General features: G+C 42.7%; 1 protein-coding gene across 6 annotated transcripts in view; it reads left to right on the plus strand.

Moving 5' to 3' along the window:
* Window positions 1–19,954, plus strand: part of SEC24D (SEC24 homolog D, COPII component) — a 171,391-nt gene that overhangs the window by 114,684 nt on the left and 36,753 nt on the right. For all 6 annotated transcript variants that reach the window (XM_077278553.1, XM_077278579.1, XM_077278562.1 and 3 more), the window contains 3 exons: window positions 3,050–3,220; window positions 4,856–4,952; window positions 6,239–6,384. In XM_077278553.1, coding sequence (XP_077134668.1) covers window positions 3,050–3,220; window positions 4,856–4,952; window positions 6,239–6,384 — 414 coding nt within the window. The remainder of the gene's footprint in view (window positions 1–3,049; window positions 3,221–4,855; window positions 4,953–6,238; window positions 6,385–19,954) is intronic.

The raw sequence follows: 19,954 nt of genomic DNA on the forward strand, positions 1-19,954 counted from the left end.
CCACCACATTACCACAGATAATCCCGCCCCCCACCACATTACCACACAGAATTCCGCCCCCCCACCACATTACCACAGATAATCCCACCCCCACCACATTACCACACAGAATTCCGCCCCCCCACCACATTACCACAGATAATCCCACCCCCACCACATTACCACACAGAATTCCGCCCCCCCACCACATTACCACAGATAATCCCGCCCCCCACCACATTACCACACAAAATTCCGCCCCCCCACCACATTACCACAGATAATCCCGCCCCCACCACATTACCACACAGAATTCCGCCCCCCCACCACATTACCACAGATAATCCCGCCCCCACCACATTACCACACAGAATTCCGCCCCCCCACCACATTACCACAGATAATCCCATCCCCACCACATTACCACACAGAATTCCGCCCCCCCACCACATTACCACAGATAATCCCGCCCCCCACCACATTACCACACAGAATTCCGCCCCCCCACCACATTACCACAGATAATCCCACCCCCACCACATTACCACACAGAATTCCGCCCCCCCACCACATTACCACAGATAATCCCACCCCCACCACATTACCACACAGAATTCCGCCCCCCCACCACATTACTACAGATAATCCCACCCCCACCACATTACCACACAGAATTCCGCCCCCCCACCACATTACCACAGATAATCCCACCCCCACCACATTACCACACAGAATTCCGCCCCCCCACCACATTACTACAGATAATCCCACCCCCACCACATTACCACACAGAATTCCGCCCCCCCACCACATTACCACAGATAATCCCACCCCCACCACATTACCACACAGAATTCCGCCCCCCCACCACATTACTACAGATAATCCCACCCCCACCACATTACCACACAGAATTCCGCCCCCCCACCACATTACCACAGATAATCCCGCCCCCCACCACATTACCACACAGAATCCCGCCCCCCACCACATTACCACACAGAATTCCGCCCCCCCACCACATTACCACAGATAATCCCACCCCCACCACATTACCACACAGAATTCCGCCCCCCCACCACATTACTACAGATAATCCCACCCCCACCACATTACCACACAGAATTCCGCCCCCCCACCACATTACCACAGATAATCCCACCCCCACCACATTACCACACAGAATTCCGCCCCCCCACCACATTACTACAGATAATCCCACCCCCACCACATTACCACACAGAATTCCGCCCCCCCACCACATTACCACAGATAATCCCGCCCCCCACCACATTACCACACAGAATCCCGCCCCCCACCACATTACCACACAGAATTCCGCCCCCCCAACACATCACCACACTATTGTTATTAACTTCATTTTAAGTTAATTTACCACCTGCGTAAGCGCTATTGAATGTTGTCATTATTTACTTTAGCTTAATCACCAGCAGCGTTAATTAGATAGCAATGAGCGTGCCGAGCGTTAGCTGGCTGGAAACAGCTAGTGTTATATAATATCAGGAGAGAGAAATGATTTTTACACTGGATCTCACTTTTTTTTACGTTGACGCCATTATTCATTGAATACGGTGATCGGGGACTGGAAAAAACATCCCTTTTTTTGTGTTCTCCAGGGTCTTAGCAACGCCCGGTAGCTGAGACCTCGGAGATTATTGGACTCTGGGGGGCGCTATTACCTTATTCCCGATCATTGTTTTAAGATGTCAATAAGGCCCCTGAGATCCCTCCGTTTTTATGTGTATCGGCAGTCGATAGGAGGGTTAAACACAGTATTGGCAATTCATTAAGAATGGTGATCTTCCCTCCGGTCTTGATAAGGGGGGAGGTGGAGTACGAGGCACTCACTTTTAATGAATCATGCGAGGTGGTGCGCGTCTCAGTGTGTGTCCCGCCACAAAATCTTACTTCTGGAGTGAGAATTGTAGCAGCGACCACCGCCACTCGGCATTAATCTGATGAATGGTCGCTACACCCCAATCCCATCACAGCTCCACCCACTTTGTCGCAACTGGGCGAAAAAGGCGTCAGAACGCCAAAGGTCGCAACATATTACTTTAGCCTTTAGTTTCACTAAGATTTTGTGACTTTTCAAAGCTTTTTTACGTTAAAATCTGTCTTTTTACGCTAGATTATCTGCACCTATTAAGTTACTGCCTTTTTTTTGTACGTTTTTAATCTCTTACTGGTAGGTCATGTATTAAATAAAGCTGCTTTCTTTTTGAAACTTCATAGCATTTACATTTGATGAAACTTTTTTCATACTGTCATATGTGATTTACCTTCATTTTTAGCGCTTTTTCATAGCTTAAAATAAAAAAAATGTTTTTTTTACCTGTGGATTTTCCGCATTTAATGCCATTCTAATTGGATAATCGGCTCCTAAAACTCCGCGAATTCACCCGAGTATCTGACATGTTGCGGATTTCACTAATGCACCGCAGGTCAGTTTACACAGCATAATGAAAAGCAGTTCTGTCATGCTTTGCTGGTGTGTGCCCGACTCTGCACAGCATTGTATCTTCTGTTATACAAAACTCTCATGTGAACAGAGTCTTGGCAAATATTGAAATTCTCACTGGTAAGGGCTCACACGAGCGTAGATTCTCTCATGCGAGAGTCGGGTCCATTATGCTAATGTCATTAGGCTCAAACTCTGTCCAGTTACTGTGGTCCAATTATCACAGGTGCGGAGAAGAGGGGGAACTTACTTTCTCCATCTTTTCCATTGTCTGAGTCCATGGATGTTAGACTGCACTCAGATGGCAGCCGAGTGCAGTCCAATGTTTTACATAGACTTGAATGGGTGTGGATTCTTCAATTTGCAGAGCTACTGCCCTATAATATAACATTGGGCCGAGTGCTATCTGATAAAACATTTTGAAATCATGTGGCCGTTGGTCGCTGCAGCTAGCCAGTGTTTCGGCTGCATGGCCAGCTCAACTTTCTGATCTCACCCCTTTTTGACTTTTGAACTATGTTGCTGCATCATCTAACTACCACATACATAACAGCAAATGTGAACACTTTGTTTTTTCCTCACATCTAGACACTATTCCTGCCGCAGTGTAATGCATATGAAAGCCTGGCCAAGGATTGCGTGGCAAATGGATGCTGTGTGGACCTCTTCCTCTTCCCTAACCAGTATATTGATGTGGCATCAATGGGTCTGGTAACAATGCTGACTGGAGGAACACTTTACAAGTATAACAATTTCCAGGTAAAACCATTGCTCATTGTCAGTAATATTATGGAGGAATCATTACGTCAGAAAATAAGAAGAAAAGAATCATCCAGTTGTCGTCTGTCAAATAAGCTGTTAAAGGGAATCTGTCATCAGGTTTTTACTACCTCACTTTAGAGCAGCATAATGTAGGGAAAGAGACCCTGATTCTAGTGATGTGTCACTTACTTTACTGGGTGCAGCAGTTGTGATACAACCAGAATTTTCTCTGCTGTGCATGTAGCAATGTAGCAGTGCTGTGAAAGCTAAAAACACCACAGCTTTCTATGTATACTGACAGTAAGCTGCTAATTAGTGCTTGGGGCATGGTTGAACCAGGAGGCATGTGGGCAGCTAGTCCAGCAGTGATAATCTGCTGCTGATAAAACTGATTGTATCGAAAAAAACAGCACACAGCCTAATAAGTGACACATCACTGAAATCAGTGTTTCGGGTCCTACATTATGCTGCCCGCAGATTACATATCAAGAACCTGCTGCTGACAGAGTCACTTTAACAGTTTCAAGGCTATCTGTTTGTGGGAAAGCTGGGTTACAGCTGTGCTAGATGTGCTTGTTCATGCAGCCTAGTTATGCTGTTAGGCTTTGGTCACATGGTTGGAACACGGACTCTGATGGGAAAACTTGGTAATGATTAGAATAGCAGGGTGAGCGTGCATGAGCTGCAATATGATACACATCAAATAACAATGTGTGTGCCCTGCATGAAGGGAAAGGTCACTGCTTATAAAGCTGTACACTTACCATGTCCTTACTGCCACGTGCCATAGATGTACACAGTGTGCTGACACCAGGAGATGCTGTGCAGGATAGATGGAGGACACTGTATGTCTCACACATTATATCGCTCAATTATAATGATCCATACTGAAAATTACGGTTGTGTGTATCCCACTGTCAAAAAATGCCGTACAAAAAAATAAATGCATTTATCCCCCTCCATAAAAAAGTATAATACAACTTCATGTATCCTACGAACAAATAAAAAAAAAAAAAAAACTAAAAAAAGAAAAACAAGTTCTCTCCCAGCTACATCAAAGGAAAAATGTGGCTTTGAGATTTGTTTCACACTTTTAATGTACTTATCGCTCAAGCAGCTATGGGCTGCAGGTTTTTTTGGCTAAAAATATTTATTTCTCAAAGAAAAAATTACTGGGGCTGATTAAGTAAGCTACAAGCATCAGGTATAGGACAAATATATTAATATATGCCAAAAAAACACCGAATGTCATATTTTTGGACTTTATTTCAGACTTGCTTGATAAAGGGTGTCACAATTTGGGGTTTCTTAGTTGACCCCAGTAGGCCAACTATTAGAGCCTGAAAACATAGGGCTATTGTAGCCCTCCACTGCCGTAAATCACCATCAATCAGCTGCATAGAAGTCCAAGCAATCTAAAGATGCATGAAACTTATCATCCAGTATGAACTTTAATAAACCTGGTTGTTTAGTGTCTTAGGAAGTAAGTCCGACCGTATGTGAAACTACCCCAAGGGGTTAATCCTAGGCATAGAGGCTGCAGTTACATTCCTGTAAGTAAGTTGTGTTCTGCTGCCATCTACTGGATGAAGTGTGCATGTCTAATGTAAGCCTACCTCTTGGCTGCTGTAGGTGCATAGTGATGGACAGCAGTTTATAAATGATCTCGGGAAGGATATTGAAAAGCGAATAGGATTCGATGCCATCATGAGGGTCCGTACAAGTACAGGTAACACTTTATTCTAAAGCAATACATCTGCCATCATTTACTTCTGATGTGTGAATGGTTTTTCCCTACACATTTTGTAAATGCTGGATCGCTTATATACTGTATAATATGCCACTAATAATGACTCTCCTAATTGTTGTTATTGCAAGGGATACAAAATGTGTCAGTCCAGAAAGGGTCAGGTTGATTTTTTTTTTCATGAAATAACATAAAAGCATTGTCTGCCTTTCATTCTTAAGAAAAAAAAAAAAATGACCTGTCACATTCCAATTTATTGCAGTCAGCACAGAGGTCAGGGTCTGGCAGATTTAACAAAATTACATGAATTTGCATCCGTTTTTCAATCCATTTTTCAGTTGCTATCAACTTTGATCTATAAAATCAGCATACATAAAGTTATTAATGTCAGGCTGCAGCGCAGGCTTGTAGCGGGCACACAATGACCCACATTTATCATACGTGACGTTGTTTGAGCCACTTAGTTAGCTCTTGGCTAATGGATTGACATATGTTCCCTCAAGTTTAGAATCGCACGCGCCTTCCTTGATAAATCTGCCCCAGCATATATTCCGGCCATTAACATTCTCACTGGCTGAATTGTCTGTGAGCGCAGAGACTTTCCTCTCTTATGTAGCATTTTTACAAGCTGCGTGGCTACAGGGGGTTGTAGACTTATGCCATATGTATAGTAGATGTGGTCCCACCAATCGGGTCTGTCAGTGGAGAGGTGAAAGCAGTGCACAGTAAGACTCTTCTATAGGTTGCTGCAGGCCCCATTTATGGGATTTGCATCTGCTCCACACTTATGATGCATTTTGTGGATGTAGGAGGTGTAAATATCATATGCATGGTAAGATTGCTAATGTTTTCATGTGCTTGCTAATCTAAAAAAAATCAGCTAGTGAAGAGAAGTATCAGTACTTATGGCGCCACCTGGTGTTCAAAGTGTATAGCAAAGTCCATGTCCACCTATGAGCTGTGTGCTGGTGGACATAGTCACTTACCCTACTGATAGTTGTCTGCAGAGTGGTGAGTAAAGAGTAGCCTCGATTGTCGTGACAGTAGCCAAGCCTCTGCAGTATTGTGGCAGCATAGCTGGGAAGCGTCCTCCTGCTGGGGGAGTAAGAACAAGTATTGACAGCTGCCAGTGGGGGAAGGAGACTCCCTACCGCAGCACAGATACAGACACATAGATGCATTTGTGAATGAGAAGCCTATAATCCGCCATCACGCTCTACCCCCAGACTCATCAGTGAAGCACCTAACTCCTTATTCCTGGTCCACAGGCTTCAGACCCACAGAATTCTTTGGTGCTGTGTGTATGAACAACACGACAGACATAGAGATGGCCGCTGTGGACGCCGACAAAGCGGTGACTGTAGAATTTAAGCATGACGACAAACTCAGCGAAGATGCTGGAGCATTGATTCAGGTATTCTTTATCAAAAGCTGTTCTAAAACGAATCTAAAACTTGTGTTCTCGTATACCAGTATAACGAGTTATATACGGAAAGCCAGCCGTCACAGGGTTAAATAGGACAAGGCAAAGTGGAAACGGGGTAAAGTGTTCACATCTCTGCCTGTTGTGGAGGCCTGTAGCCTGGGAAGTGTATGAATGTAGACCATGAGGGAATTGGTGCAATAGTTGTCATTAACCCCTTAATTGCGGCCATTACTGCTTCCATTAAGAGGCTTAGCTCCACCACATTATTTCACAGCGACGCTTTAGAATTAGATGGCAGTAAAATCTCCATGTGGCCAGTGTTCTCCTCCAGCTGGGAGCACGGGGAGAAGCTGTGATGGGCCATTCACTGTTCGGTTCGCTGTAATGAAGCAGCCACAGCATGGGAATACCCAATATCCGGCTATGCTCTCCCCACTGCCTCTCCGCTCACTTGTGATTTGGAGACCTGCAGAGAGCTGTCCACACTGAAAAAACCTCCGTCACACATCCTGTACAGGGAATACCAGTACTGGTGAGGTCCGTGGTCTGTCTGCCATCCATACGTATGTACAGTAGGTGAGATCCGTGTGCTGTTCATGTGCTGTACCTATGTAACATCCGTGTGACACAGACCGGCACCTGGGAAAAGCTGTTTCCTGGTGCAGCTCTTGTCATGGTCGCCTGGTCTCCCTGTGATCAGCGTGACCAGGCTACAGTGATGGGAGTCGCACTGAGCACTAGCTGTCTACATCATGTGTAAAATAAAGAATTAATTCTAAAAAATGGTGTGGACTCCCCCGTAATTTTTATAACCAGTGTGTCTACAGTGTGCGGCACTCATTTTGTCCGTGGTGTGAGAAAGAATCTGACATGTTTGAAGTGTTTTCACACAGACGCACGGTTCGTGTGAAAAACCTGACGTGCTCACCTTTATTGATTACTATAGGTGTTCGTTTGTCCTTAATAAATGGACCCCATCTGGACACAAAAAATAGACGTGTGAAGGGGGCCCAAGGCTGTGTGCCTACAGCGAATTTGTGAGGTTGCGTATTTTTGCTGTGTCCAAAACGCAACACCTTACAGTTCTAGTAAAGTGGATGGGATTAAGGGTACACTCACACTGGCATATATTCTCTCATGGGAGAGAATCGGGCCAGTTATACTAATGACACTCGGTTTAAACGCTGTTAGGGTTTGAGCCAAGTGTCATCTTGGTGTGATCCCAATCTCTCACATGAGAGAATCGCAAGGTGCGGAGACTTAATTTCTCCTTTCTCTCTGTGAGTGTACGTTGAACTGCACTTGGATGGCATCCAAATGCAGTCTGATATTTCACACTCACCCATAGACTTGTATGGGGGCCCGTGATCCAAATATCGGAGCCATTCGTTTCATGCTGTAATTGTTTTCTTCTACCAAATCAGCATGAGGAAATAATTGCAGTTGTGCACTGCCGCCTAGTATAACATTGTCCGAATGATATCCAATAAAACATTGCACAGCAGTCAGCCATGTTATATGGTCATGTGAGCAAACCATTATAGAAATCTCATTCCCACTGTGCTTTTTTTAACACCGCTTAAACTAACCTGCGGTTCAAATCCGGGTACGGTGCATTTGTGTGGATTTTTCCATAAATTTGCATTAGATGTGGAAAATCCGCAGGTAAAAGGTGCCGCTACTGGCACTTTAACCTACTAAATGCTTCAATTGATATCGATCGCAGTATTTAGCAGGCAAGCAGAGGGAGTAATCATACAGACCTGGAGAATAAAGCTGTCAGTCAATTTTACTTCATGCTGAACAGCATAAAAAAACTAAAAAAAATCCTGAATTGCTGGTTTTTGTTCACTCTGCCTCCCAAAAATCAAAGTAGAAAGAGACCAGAAAATGTCATTTGTTTGAAAATGGTGCCAATAAAAATGTAAACTTGTCTCGCAAAAAAACAAGCTGTCACATGACTGTCAGTCAAAGTATGGAAAAATTATAGCTATCAAAATATGGCTACTCAAACTAGTTTTTGCAAAAAAAGCGTCTCTTAGTGTGTGACAACAGCTAAACGTGACAACCTGATATTAATCTGTTTTCGCTGTAATCGAACCAATCTAAAGAATAAAATCATCTAATCACTTATTCCGTATGAGGAACAGCGTAATAAATAAATAAAATCAATTCTTCACATGCTGTTGATTTGTTCATTCTTTCTCCCAAAGATCGCAGTAAGGCTCTGTGCACATTTATTCTGAGCACTTAGGGTACTTTCACATTTGCGGTTCCCTGTTCTGTGGACGGCTGCGGACTTCCTCCGTGAAGCCCCGCCCTCGGCCGCACCTCCACCGCTAGCTCCGCCTACTTCTGCATGCCGCCCGCATGCGGCCTGCGTACCTATCTTTAACATTAGGTACGCAGGTGGTGCGGCTGTATGAGGAGTCTGCCGCATGCGTCGTTTTGACGCTGCGGCGACCAGCGTAGGACGCAGCCTGTAGCATTTTTTTTTTTTTTTTAATCCGCAGCGTCAAAACGACGCATGCGGCAGCCTCCGCATACAGCCGCACGACCTGCGTACCTAATGTTAAAGATAGGTACGCAGGCCGCATGCGGGCGGCATGCAGAAGTAGGCGGAGCTAGCGGCAGAGGTGCGGCCGAGGGCGGGGCTTCACTGAGGAAGTCCGCAGCTGTCCGCAGATCAGGGAAACGCAAATGTGAAAGTACCCTTACACCGGGGTTTCTGTGTAACTCTGAAATACATGATTAAGACAGAACCCCAGCGGAAGATTCCCTATAATGAGGTAGATGGAGACACTATGGACACTGTCTGGCCTATGTCTGTCTTTTTAGACATGCATAAAAATGCAGTCTGCTGCAGTTTTCTACACTTCTAAAAAAGGACATCGCTGGACAAAGGTGACTCTGCTGCCTCATTATAGTGAATTCAGAGATTTCATTTGAATCACGTCACTCTGCGATTTAGATGGAAACCCCAAAGTAAGCGCTCAGCGTAGGGCACAAGATAAATGTGATCCCAAATGTTTTGTAAAATGTTCCCAATAAAAGCTTCAACTCAATCCACAAAAAAATTTCCACTCAGGTCCGTTATCTGTCAGTGGAAATATAGGGGGCTTCAATTTTATTGGTAGCGCAAAAGGCTCTGGAAAAGCAAAATGGCTCCTTGCTACACAAAATAAATTCAGCAAATTCTGTGCTCCCAAATCCAAATGCCGCCATCTCTTCTGAGCCCCACAGTGTGCAGAAACCACATATAGTGTCCGCATGTTTGGCATTTCTGCAGCGAGAGCCCGCCTAATTTACGAGTTTTGTCTCCAGAAGCATGAACTGGGCACAATGTACTGGTCACTGCAACATACTGGTGACTAGAATGTACCTGTCACTACAACTGCAGTTTAAAAAAGAAAAAAACACAAGGCGCCCCCAATGTGTCACACTGTATATGAATAAATACAGACTTTGTAGGGAATGTGCTCACCTATTGCCGTTGTGAAAATAGGTCACAACTCCCATGCAGGTGCACCCGTAGCAGCAGGTCTCCACAGAAATCCAAAAGGATGTTGGGGGTAGTAATCTAAGGCAAAATGAAGACCGCGCTCACGGGATATATTGTAGATAGTTTATTTGAGCCTACGCATTTCAAGAGCGTTCTTGCTCTCTTCCTCAGGGCATGTAATACATAACACAATATGGAGTATATTTATAGAAAGGAAGGGGAGGGGCAGTCGTGCCCTTATATTATAATACATAAACTGGATTAAAAACATATATATATATATATAGTAATACAGAAGCAATACCCATTACTATAAATAACCTAAAACAATAATTAATATAAAAACAAAAACATTGAAGAAATAGAAAGGAAAAAAAAAAAGGAAACATGGGAAAAAATAAGACGGGATCTAAATACAAAAAGGCAGGGATCTCAGGTAGCCCAATGGGGGTTCGAACCAGGGACCCTTGTGCAGTAATTCTATTATTTAGGCTGTTCAAGTCGTTGTGCCACAGGTTACTGATGGATTCTTTTTTGATATTTCTTGTGAAGATAATCCCAAAACTAAGAAAAAAGGAGACCACACTACCTAGCAAGAAGGATGTGCACTGTTGTTAATTAAACAATACATGATGTTATAATTTTTATACTATAATATGTAATAAAAACCCTCCAAGAAACCAGAGATAATTAAAATGAAAATCAGTCGTTATAACCACATTTCAGTTCAAGATTTGTTAGGTCAAATGATATCTGCTATTACATTTAACCCTTCAGGTTCAAGGGAATTCAAAGTGTATATCCAAAAAACCTCTTTCCTATTAAGTGACTGTATGCGATTAGAAACATGTGCAGGAACGTGATCAATGGGGTGAACTCGAAATAATAAAGGATTGCAATTGTGTGCGATACTAAAATGTTTGGAAAGACCATGTTTAAGGTAACCTATTTTAATATTGTGTCGGTGGGAATTCATACGGAGGTGGAGTGGTTGTGTAGTCCTACCAACATATATCTTGTTGCATGGACAAGTGATAATATAAATGACAAAGGAAGTGGTGCAAGTGAAAAAATGACTAATTGGAAAAGAATAAGAAAAGGAGGGATGTTTAAATGTTGTACTGGTATGGGCTATAATACCACAACACAGACATTTTTTGTGGAAACATTTAAAAATCCCTGGTTTTTGTGCGACAGATGATTTTTTTCCTTCATCAAGCAGTCTACTAGGAGCCAATTTATTTTTCAGGCTTGGTGCTCTCCTAAAGATAATTTTAGGTTGTTGTGGCATCAGTTTACCAAGTATGTTATCCTCTGTTATTATATGCCATAAATCATTAATAGATTTTTTAATGAATTTGTGGTCAGTACTGAATGTGGTTAAAAAACTACAGGTATATTCTTCTAAACTAGCTGCAGTGTCGACTTTTTCTTTTTTTAATAACATTTCTTGATTAAAATTCTTAAAAACGTGTTCGATTGCTCTGTTTACCAACTCTCTGGGGTATTTTTGTGCTAAAATCTTATTTTTTAAAACCTCCGATTGAACCTTAAAATCACTATCAGACGAACAATTTTTCCTAATGCGCATGAACTGGCTTTTTGGAATATTACAGAGCCATTTATCAAGATGGTTGCTATTGTAATGAACATAGCTATTACTATCTACTTTTTTTTTTTTAAATTCTTTGTATGAATCTCTCCATCCACAATAAAAAATATCACATCTAGATAATTAATAGCAGTTTTGTTAAAAACAGAAGTAAAATCAAGACCCCAGGGGTTGTTTAATAGCAGATATCATTTGACCTAACAAATCTTGAACTGAAGTGTGGTTATAACGACTGATTTTCATTTTAATTATCTCTGGTTTCTTGGAGGGTTTTTATTACATATTATAGTATAAAAATTATAACATCATGTATTGTTTAATTAACAACAGTGCACATCCTTCTTGCTAGGTAGTGTGGTCTCCTTTTTTCTTAGTTTTGGGATTATCTTCACAAGAAATATCAAAAAAGAATCCATCAGTAACCTGTGGCACAACGACTTGAACAGCCTAAATAATAGAATTACTGCACAAGGGTCCCTGGTTCGAACCCCCATTGGGCTACCTGAGATCCCTGCCTTTTTGTATTTAGATCCCGTCTTCTTTTTTCCCATGTTTCCTTTTTTTTTTTTTTTTTTTCCTTTCTATTTCTTCAATGTTTTTGTTTTTATATTAATTATTGTTTTAGGTTATTTATAGTAATGGGTATTGCTTCTGTATTACTATATATATATGTTTTTAATCCAGTTTATGTATTATAATATAAGGGCACGACTGCCCCTCCCCTTCCTTTCTATAAATATACTCCATATTGTGTTATGTATTACATGCCCTGAGGAAGAGAGCAAGAACGCTCTTGAAACGCGTAGGCTCAAATAAACTATCTACAATATATCCCGTGAGCGCGGTCTTCATTTTGCCTTAGATTACTACCTACAACTGCAGTTTGCAATTTTCACTCCGCAGCATTCACTTCTACTTGATTTTGCATGGTGTCAAAATCGTCACTACACCTGTAGATAAATTCCCAAAGGGGTATAATTTCCAAAAAGGAGTCACTTGAGGGGGGATTCTGCTCTTCTAGCACTTAGGGTCTCTGTATATGGAGTCCGCAAACTATTCTAGGAAAATCTGTGCTCCAGGAGGCAAATAGTGCTCTGTCCCTCCCGTGTCTCGCCATGTGGCTAAGCAGTACTGTACATCCATATATTGGGTATTTCTGCATTCAGCAGAAATTGTGGGACAAATTTTGGTGCTATTTTTACCCACTCCCAGTGTGAAAATGCAAAATCTGGGGCTAAAACTAAATTTTGGTGGTAAAAATGTAACTATTTTGTTCTGCCGAAAGGTACAAAATTCTGTGACACACCTGTGGTGTCAATATGATCACTACACTTCTAGATTAATACATTGAGAGGTGTAGTTTGTAAAATGGGGTCACTTACCAGGGGTTCTGCTGTTCTGGCACCTCAGTCCAGAAAAACTGAACTTGGATATGTCGCTTCTTCCATTCATAGCTTTGCACTGTGCCTCAAAAATAGTTTTCAACCAACGTACTGGTTATCGGCGTACTCAGGAGAAACTACACAACAAATTTGGGGGTTCTGTTACCCTTGTGAAAATAATAAAAAAAAAAAAATGGGCTAAAATAATATTTTTTTTGTCTGAATATTTTTTTTTGTGGGAAAAAATTGAATTTTTTTTTTCTTGGGTCTATGATATATACTTCGGTGAAGCACTTGGGAGTTCAATTTGCTCACCACACATCTACATACATTCTTTGAGGGGTCTAGTTTCCAAAATGGTTTTACTTGTGGGGGGGGGTTTCCATTTTTTAGGCACATCAGGGGCGCTCCAAACGCGACATGGCGACCGCTAATTATTCCAGCCAATTTTGCATTCAAAAAGTGTGGTGCGGTGACTCATGTTACAGCCAGGGGGTGCTGTGTGTGTGCTTCAGGATGCGCTTGGAGGCATAATTATGATGATGAGACAAGGTCCGGCAGGATTGTAAATGGCCGGTATGTGTCGCAGAGGTGCTCTGGGCTGTAAGCCCAAAATGATATGGTTATACTGGGACTTATAGTTCCACAAGCGTTTGTTGTGTTTACTTATAAGGGCGGGCTTATAGGGTTAGTTGGTGAGCTGGGCGGGACTGGCTAACCACACACACTCCCATCTAGGGGAGTGGTTACAACCATATAATGTGACTGAGGTCTGGTCACATGGTCAGAGTGTATGGATCTGTTTGGTCCATGTGCGAGGTCCTGGACTGTCGGTGTTGGAAGCTGCTGTGAGTGGAGTCTTCCTGGAAGCACCTGAGAGACCGTGGACCTGGTGGTTGGTGTTGGAAGCTCCTGTGAGTGGAGTCTTCCTGGAAGCACCTGAGAGACCGTGGACCTGGACGGTCGGTGTTGTAGTCTCCTGTGAGTGGAGATGTCCTGGAAGCACCTAGAGAGACTGTGGACCTGAATGCTCAGGGTGTTGGATTGTCCTAGGATGGACTAGAGTCCTGCAAGCACCTCGGGAGACCCTTGACTGATGGCCTGTGTGTTGGAAGTGCCTGTGATTGGACTTCCTAGAAGCGCATGGAGAGGCTGCATCTACAGAGCCTGAGACGGTTTCTGTGTTGGGGAAGCTACAGTTCCTACTGTGGGTCTGGACTATCCGAGGTGCCCTGGTCACAAGGGCGGTGATCCCAGTGAGGCAGCTTTTCCCTGTGAACCAGCACTGGCAGGATTCAGTGTGTGGAGCCGGAGCTCCTGAAAGGTAACTCCAGATAACAAGGGGATACGGGCAGACACGGATCTGCCATTGGAACAGACTGTTGATGGTTAATGTGTTCCGTTGATGTGTATAATGAACTGTTTATGTTATGGTTTATGATGTCTAATAAACCGGAATAAGACTGTTGAAGTGGACAAACCGTGCCCGAGTGCTTACATCTCGTGCCAAGCGAGTGTTCTCCAACCCACTCAGGTAGCGTTTCACCACAAAAGTCAAATGGGGTATCGGCGTACTCAGGAGAAATTGCACAACAAAATTGGGGGTCCATTGTTTTCTGTTACCCTTGTGAAAATAAAAAAAAATTGTGTTCAAAGTAAAATTTTGTGAATAAAAAGTTCAATGTTAATTTTTTTCTTCAAACATTCTAAAAATTCCTTTGAAGCACCTGAAGGGTTAATAAACGTCTTGAATGTGGTTTTGAGTACTGTAAGGGGTGCAGCTTTTTAGAATAGTTTCACTTTTGGGTATTTTCTGTCATATAGACCCCTCAAAGTCACTTTAAGGTGGTCCCTAAAATATTATTATTATTATTATTATTAATTTATTTATATAGCACCATTGATTCCATGGTGCTGTACATGAGAAGGGGTTACATACAAATTACAGATATCACTTACAGTAAGCAGACTAACAATGACAGACTGATATAGAGGGGCGAGGACCCTGCCCTTGCGGTCTTACATTCTACAGGATGGTGGGGATGGAGACAATAGGTTGGAGGTTTGCAGCAGCATCAGTGTTGGTGAGGCGGTAGCTTCAGTAGTGGTGAGGAGGCAGCGGGTCAGTGCAGGCTGTAGGCTTTCCTCAAGAGATGGGTTTTCAGGTTCCGTCTGAAGGATTCGAATGTGGTTGATAGTCGGACGCGTTGGGGCAAAGAATTCCAGAGGATGGGGGATATTCCGGAGAAGTCTTGGAGGCGGTTGAGTGAGGAGCAGATAAGTGTGGAGGAGAGAAGGCGGTCTTGGGAGGACCGGAGATTACGTGAGGGAAGATATCGGGAGATTAGTTCAGAGATATATGGAGGAGACAGGTTATGGATGGCTTTGTAGGTCAGTATTAGTAATTTGAACTGGATACGCTGAGGGAATGGGAGCCAGTGAAGAGATTTGCAGAGAGGGGAAGCGGAGGAGTAGCGAGGAGAGAGATTAATTAGTCTGGCAGCAGAGTTAAGGATGGACTGGAGAGGTGCAAGGGTGTTAGCAGGGAGGCCACAGAAAAGGATGTTGCAGTAGTCAAGGCGGGAGATGACGAGGGCATGCACAAGCATTTTAGTAGATTGACGGTTGAGGAAAGGACGGATTCTGGAGATATTTTTGAGCTGGAGGCGACAGGAGGTGGAGAGAGCTTGGATGTGCGGTTTGAAGGACAGGGCAGAGTCAAGGGTTACTCCGAGGCAGTGGACTTCCGGTACGGGGGAAAGCATGATGTCGTTAATTGCGATAGATATGTCAGGTATGGAAGATCTATGAGATGGAGGAAAGATGATGAGTTCAGATTTGTCCACATTGAGTTTGAGAAAGCGAGAGGAGAAGGAGGATATGGCTGGACAGCAGAGAGGTGACATCTGGTCCAAAATATGATTTTGTAAATTTTGTTTTAAAAATGAGAAATCGCTTGTCAACTTTTAACCCTTATAACTTGATAACAAACAAAAATGATGTTTAAAAAATTTGTGCTGATGTAAAGCAGACATGTGGGAAATGTTGTTTATTACCTATACTATAACTATACCTATTACGGTACCTATGTTGTGTGACATATCTCTGTGAATTAAGGGCGTAAAAATTAAATTTTTGAAAATTGCTAAATTTTCAACATTTTCATAAAATTTCCGTTTTTTCCACAAATAACAAGTCATATCAAAGATATTTTACCACTATCATGAAGTACAATATGTCACGACAAAACATTTTCAGAATCATGAGATCCCTTGAAGCGTTCCAGAGTTATTACCACGTAAAGTGACAGTGGTCAGAATTGTAAAATTTGGCCTGGTCATAAGGTGAAAACAGGCTTGGGGGTGACGAGTCAGGAAACGCTGCGGATTGGACGCTTCGTACAGCCGCAGCGTCCAATCTGCAGCTGCCAGATGTTACAGCATAGTGGAGGGGATTTTATGAAATCCCATCTCCACTATGCATTCAAAGACGCAGGTGGCACACGTGTGTATATGGACATGCGACGCGTCTTTCTAGACCGCAGCAAATCTATTTATCTTGCGGAGATGCTCAGTCTCCGCAAGATAAATTACATAGTCTATGTATAGGATGTGGTGATTCCACATGTGTTGAATGAACACATCCGGAATCACCGCATGTACAAAAGTCGGCAGTGCTTTTTGGGGAGCTGCGTCCAAAGTGCTGCATATACGGAACATGGAAACATACCCTTAATGTACTTTATATTTTGATAGATCAGACTTTTACGAGCTTTACCAAATATGTGTATTTTTATGTTTTTTTTTTTATACTTTTATTTTTGATGGGGCAAAAGGGGTGTGTGATTTGAATTTTTGTGAATTTTTTAAATTTTTTTCATATTTTTAAACTTTTTAATAAAGTTTTTACTGTATTTAATAGCACCATTAGGGGACTTGAAGCTGCGCTCGTCAGCACTGCTACGACAGCCCCCCTGCCACAGCGTGTTAAATGCCGTAGTCAGAGATTGACAGTGGAATTTAACAGGTTAACATCTGTGGGCAGAGCTACGCTCTGTCCTAGGCTATTAAAGGCACATGATGACTGATTAAATCAGCCATCATCTGCTGGGAAAGATGCAGGGTCGGAAAGGCAGGGACATGTCAGATGTTGTGAAGGAGTTGACATGCCAACAGGAGACAAAAATCACAGCGCCGAAAACATAATAAAAACACATGTGAAAAAACGCACTAAAAATGCACTCAAAAACAAAATGAAAAAAGGCAATTATCCAAATTTATTTAAGAGGTGCAGAAAATCTACAACAAGACAAAATAATTGATCCAGAGCACATGCTGTTTTAAGTGCAATGCATAGGTGTGCATTCACACTGTGACCGTTTAACAAACAGAACCTAAGATAAAAGTAAATGAGCATATACCCTGCAGTAAGTAAATAAATAGTAATAGTACATGTAAATAACACAGGGTACTTAGTTAACACTGTTTTGATCAAAAAAGCATAAAGGCCATCCTACCCCTACAAAGTTTCTTTAATAGAGATGGTACCTAACTCTTGTAGCTCACCTTACTGTGGCAGCAGATGTAAAAATAGATAAGGGCAGAACATAAAAACAGCATTATGTATTGAAAAAAGTAATTTTTGAGTTCTTTTATGAACTCTATATGAAACAAATCATATGCATATATATATATAAACAATCCTCTACATCATCAAATAACAGACATTAACCCCTTTCTGACATTGGACGTACTATCCCATCAAGGTGGGGTGGGCCCGTATGACCACCGACGGGATAGTACGTCCAGCGCGATCGGCGGCGCTCACGGGGGGAGCGCCGCCGATCGCGGCCGGGTGTCAGCTGACTATCGAAGCTGACATCCGGCACTATGTGCCAGGAGCGGTCACGGACCGCCCCCGGCACATTAACCCCCGGCACACCGCGATCAAACATGATCGCGGTGTGCCGGCGGTACAGGGAAGCATCGCACAGGGAGGGGGCTCCCTGCGGGCTTCCCTGAGACCCTCAGAGCAACGCGATGTGATCGCGTTGCTCCGAGGGTCTCCTACCTCCTTCCTCGCTGCAGGTCCCGGATCCAAGATGGCCGCGGCATCCGGGTCCTGCAGGGAGGGAGGTGGATTACAGAGTGCCTGCTCAGAGCAAGCGCTTGGTAAGCCTGCAGTGCTCCAAGTCAGATCGGTGATCTGACAGAGTGCTGTGCAAACTGTCAGATCACCGATCTGTGATGTCCCCCCCCTGGGACAAAGTAAAAAAGTTAAAAAAAAAATTCCACATAAGTAAAAAAAAAAATAAAAAAAAAATTCCTAAATAAAGAAAAAAAATATATATATATTATTCCCATAAATACATTTCTTTATCTAAATAATAAAAAAACAATAAAAGTACACATATTTAGTATCGTCGCGTCCGTAACTACCCAACCTATAAAACTATATCACTAGTTAACCCCTTCAGTGAACACCGTAGGGGAAAAAATAAAAAAAGGCAAAAAAACGACGCTTTATTATCATACCGCCGAACAAAAAGTGGAATAACACGCGATCAAAAAGACGGATATAAATAACCATGGTACCGCTGAAAACGTCATCTTGTCCCGCAAAAAACGAGCCGCCATACAGCGTCATCAAAGAAAAAATAAAAAAGTTATAGTCCTCAGAATAAAGCGATGCCAAAATAATTATTTATTCTATAAAATAGTTTTTATCGTATAAAAGCGCTAAAACACAAAAAAATTATATAAATGAGGTATCGCTGTAATCGTACTGACCCGAAGAATAAAACTGCTTTATCAATTTTACCAAACGTGGAACGGTATAAACGCCTCCCCCAAAAGAAATTCATGAATAGCTGTTTTTTTGTCATTCTGCCTCACAAAAATCGGAATAAAAAGCGATCAAAAAATGTCACGTGTCCGAAAATGTTACCAATAAAAACGTCAACTCGTCCCGCAAAAAACAAGACCTCACATGACTCTGTGGACCAAAATATGGAAAAATTATAGCTCTCAAAATGTGAAGACGCAAAAACGTTTTTGCTATAAAAAGCGTCTTTTAGTGTGTGACAGCTGCCAATCATAAAAATCCGATATAAAAAATGCTATGAAAGTAAATCAAACCCCCCTTCATCACCCGCTTAGTTAGGGAAAAATAATAAAATTAAAAAAAATGTATTTATTTCCATTTTCCCATTAGGGTTAGGGCTAGGGTTAGGGTTGGGGCTAGGGTTGGAGCTAAAGTTAGGGTTAGGGTTGGGGCTAAAGTTAGGGTTTGGATTACATTTACGGTTGGGATTAGGTTTGGGATTAGAGTTAGGGGTGTGTCAGGGTTAGGGGTGTGGTTAGGGTTACCGTTGGGATTAGGGTTAGGGGTGTGTTTGGATTAGGGTTTCAGGTAGAATTGGGGAGTTTCCACTGTTCAGGCACATCAGGGCTCTCCAAACGCGACATGGCGTCCGATCTCAATTCCAGCCAATTCTGCATTGAAAAAGTAAAACAGGTCTCCTTCCCTTCCGAGCTTTCCCGTGCGCCCAAACAGGGTTTTACCCCAACATATGGGGCATCAGCGTACTCGGGACAAATTGGACAACAACTTTTGTGGTCCAAGTTCTCTTGTTATCCTTGGGAAAATATAAATTTGGGGGGCTAAAAATAATTTTTGTGGGGAAAAAAAAGATTTTTTACTTTCACGGCTCTGCGTTGTAAACTGTAGTGAAACACTTGGGGGTTCAAAGTTCTCACAACACATCTAGATAAGTTCCTTGGGAGGTCTAGTTTCCAATATGCGGTCACTTTTGGGGGTTTCTACTGTTTGGGTACATCAGGGGCTCTGCAAATGCAACGTGACGCCTGCAGACCAATCCATGTAAGTCTGCATTCCAAATGGAGCTCCTTCTCTTCCGAGCTCTGCCATGCGCCCAAACAGTGGTTCCCCCCCCACATATGGGGTATCAGCGTACTCAGGACAAATTGGACAACAACTTTTGGGGTCCATTTTCTCCTGTTACCCTTGGGAAAATACAAAACTGGGGGCTAAAAAAATCAT

This window comes from Ranitomeya variabilis, chromosome 1, assembly GCF_051348905.1.
Source record: "Ranitomeya variabilis isolate aRanVar5 chromosome 1, aRanVar5.hap1, whole genome shotgun sequence".
NCBI lineage: Eukaryota > Metazoa > Chordata > Amphibia > Anura > Dendrobatidae > Ranitomeya > Ranitomeya variabilis.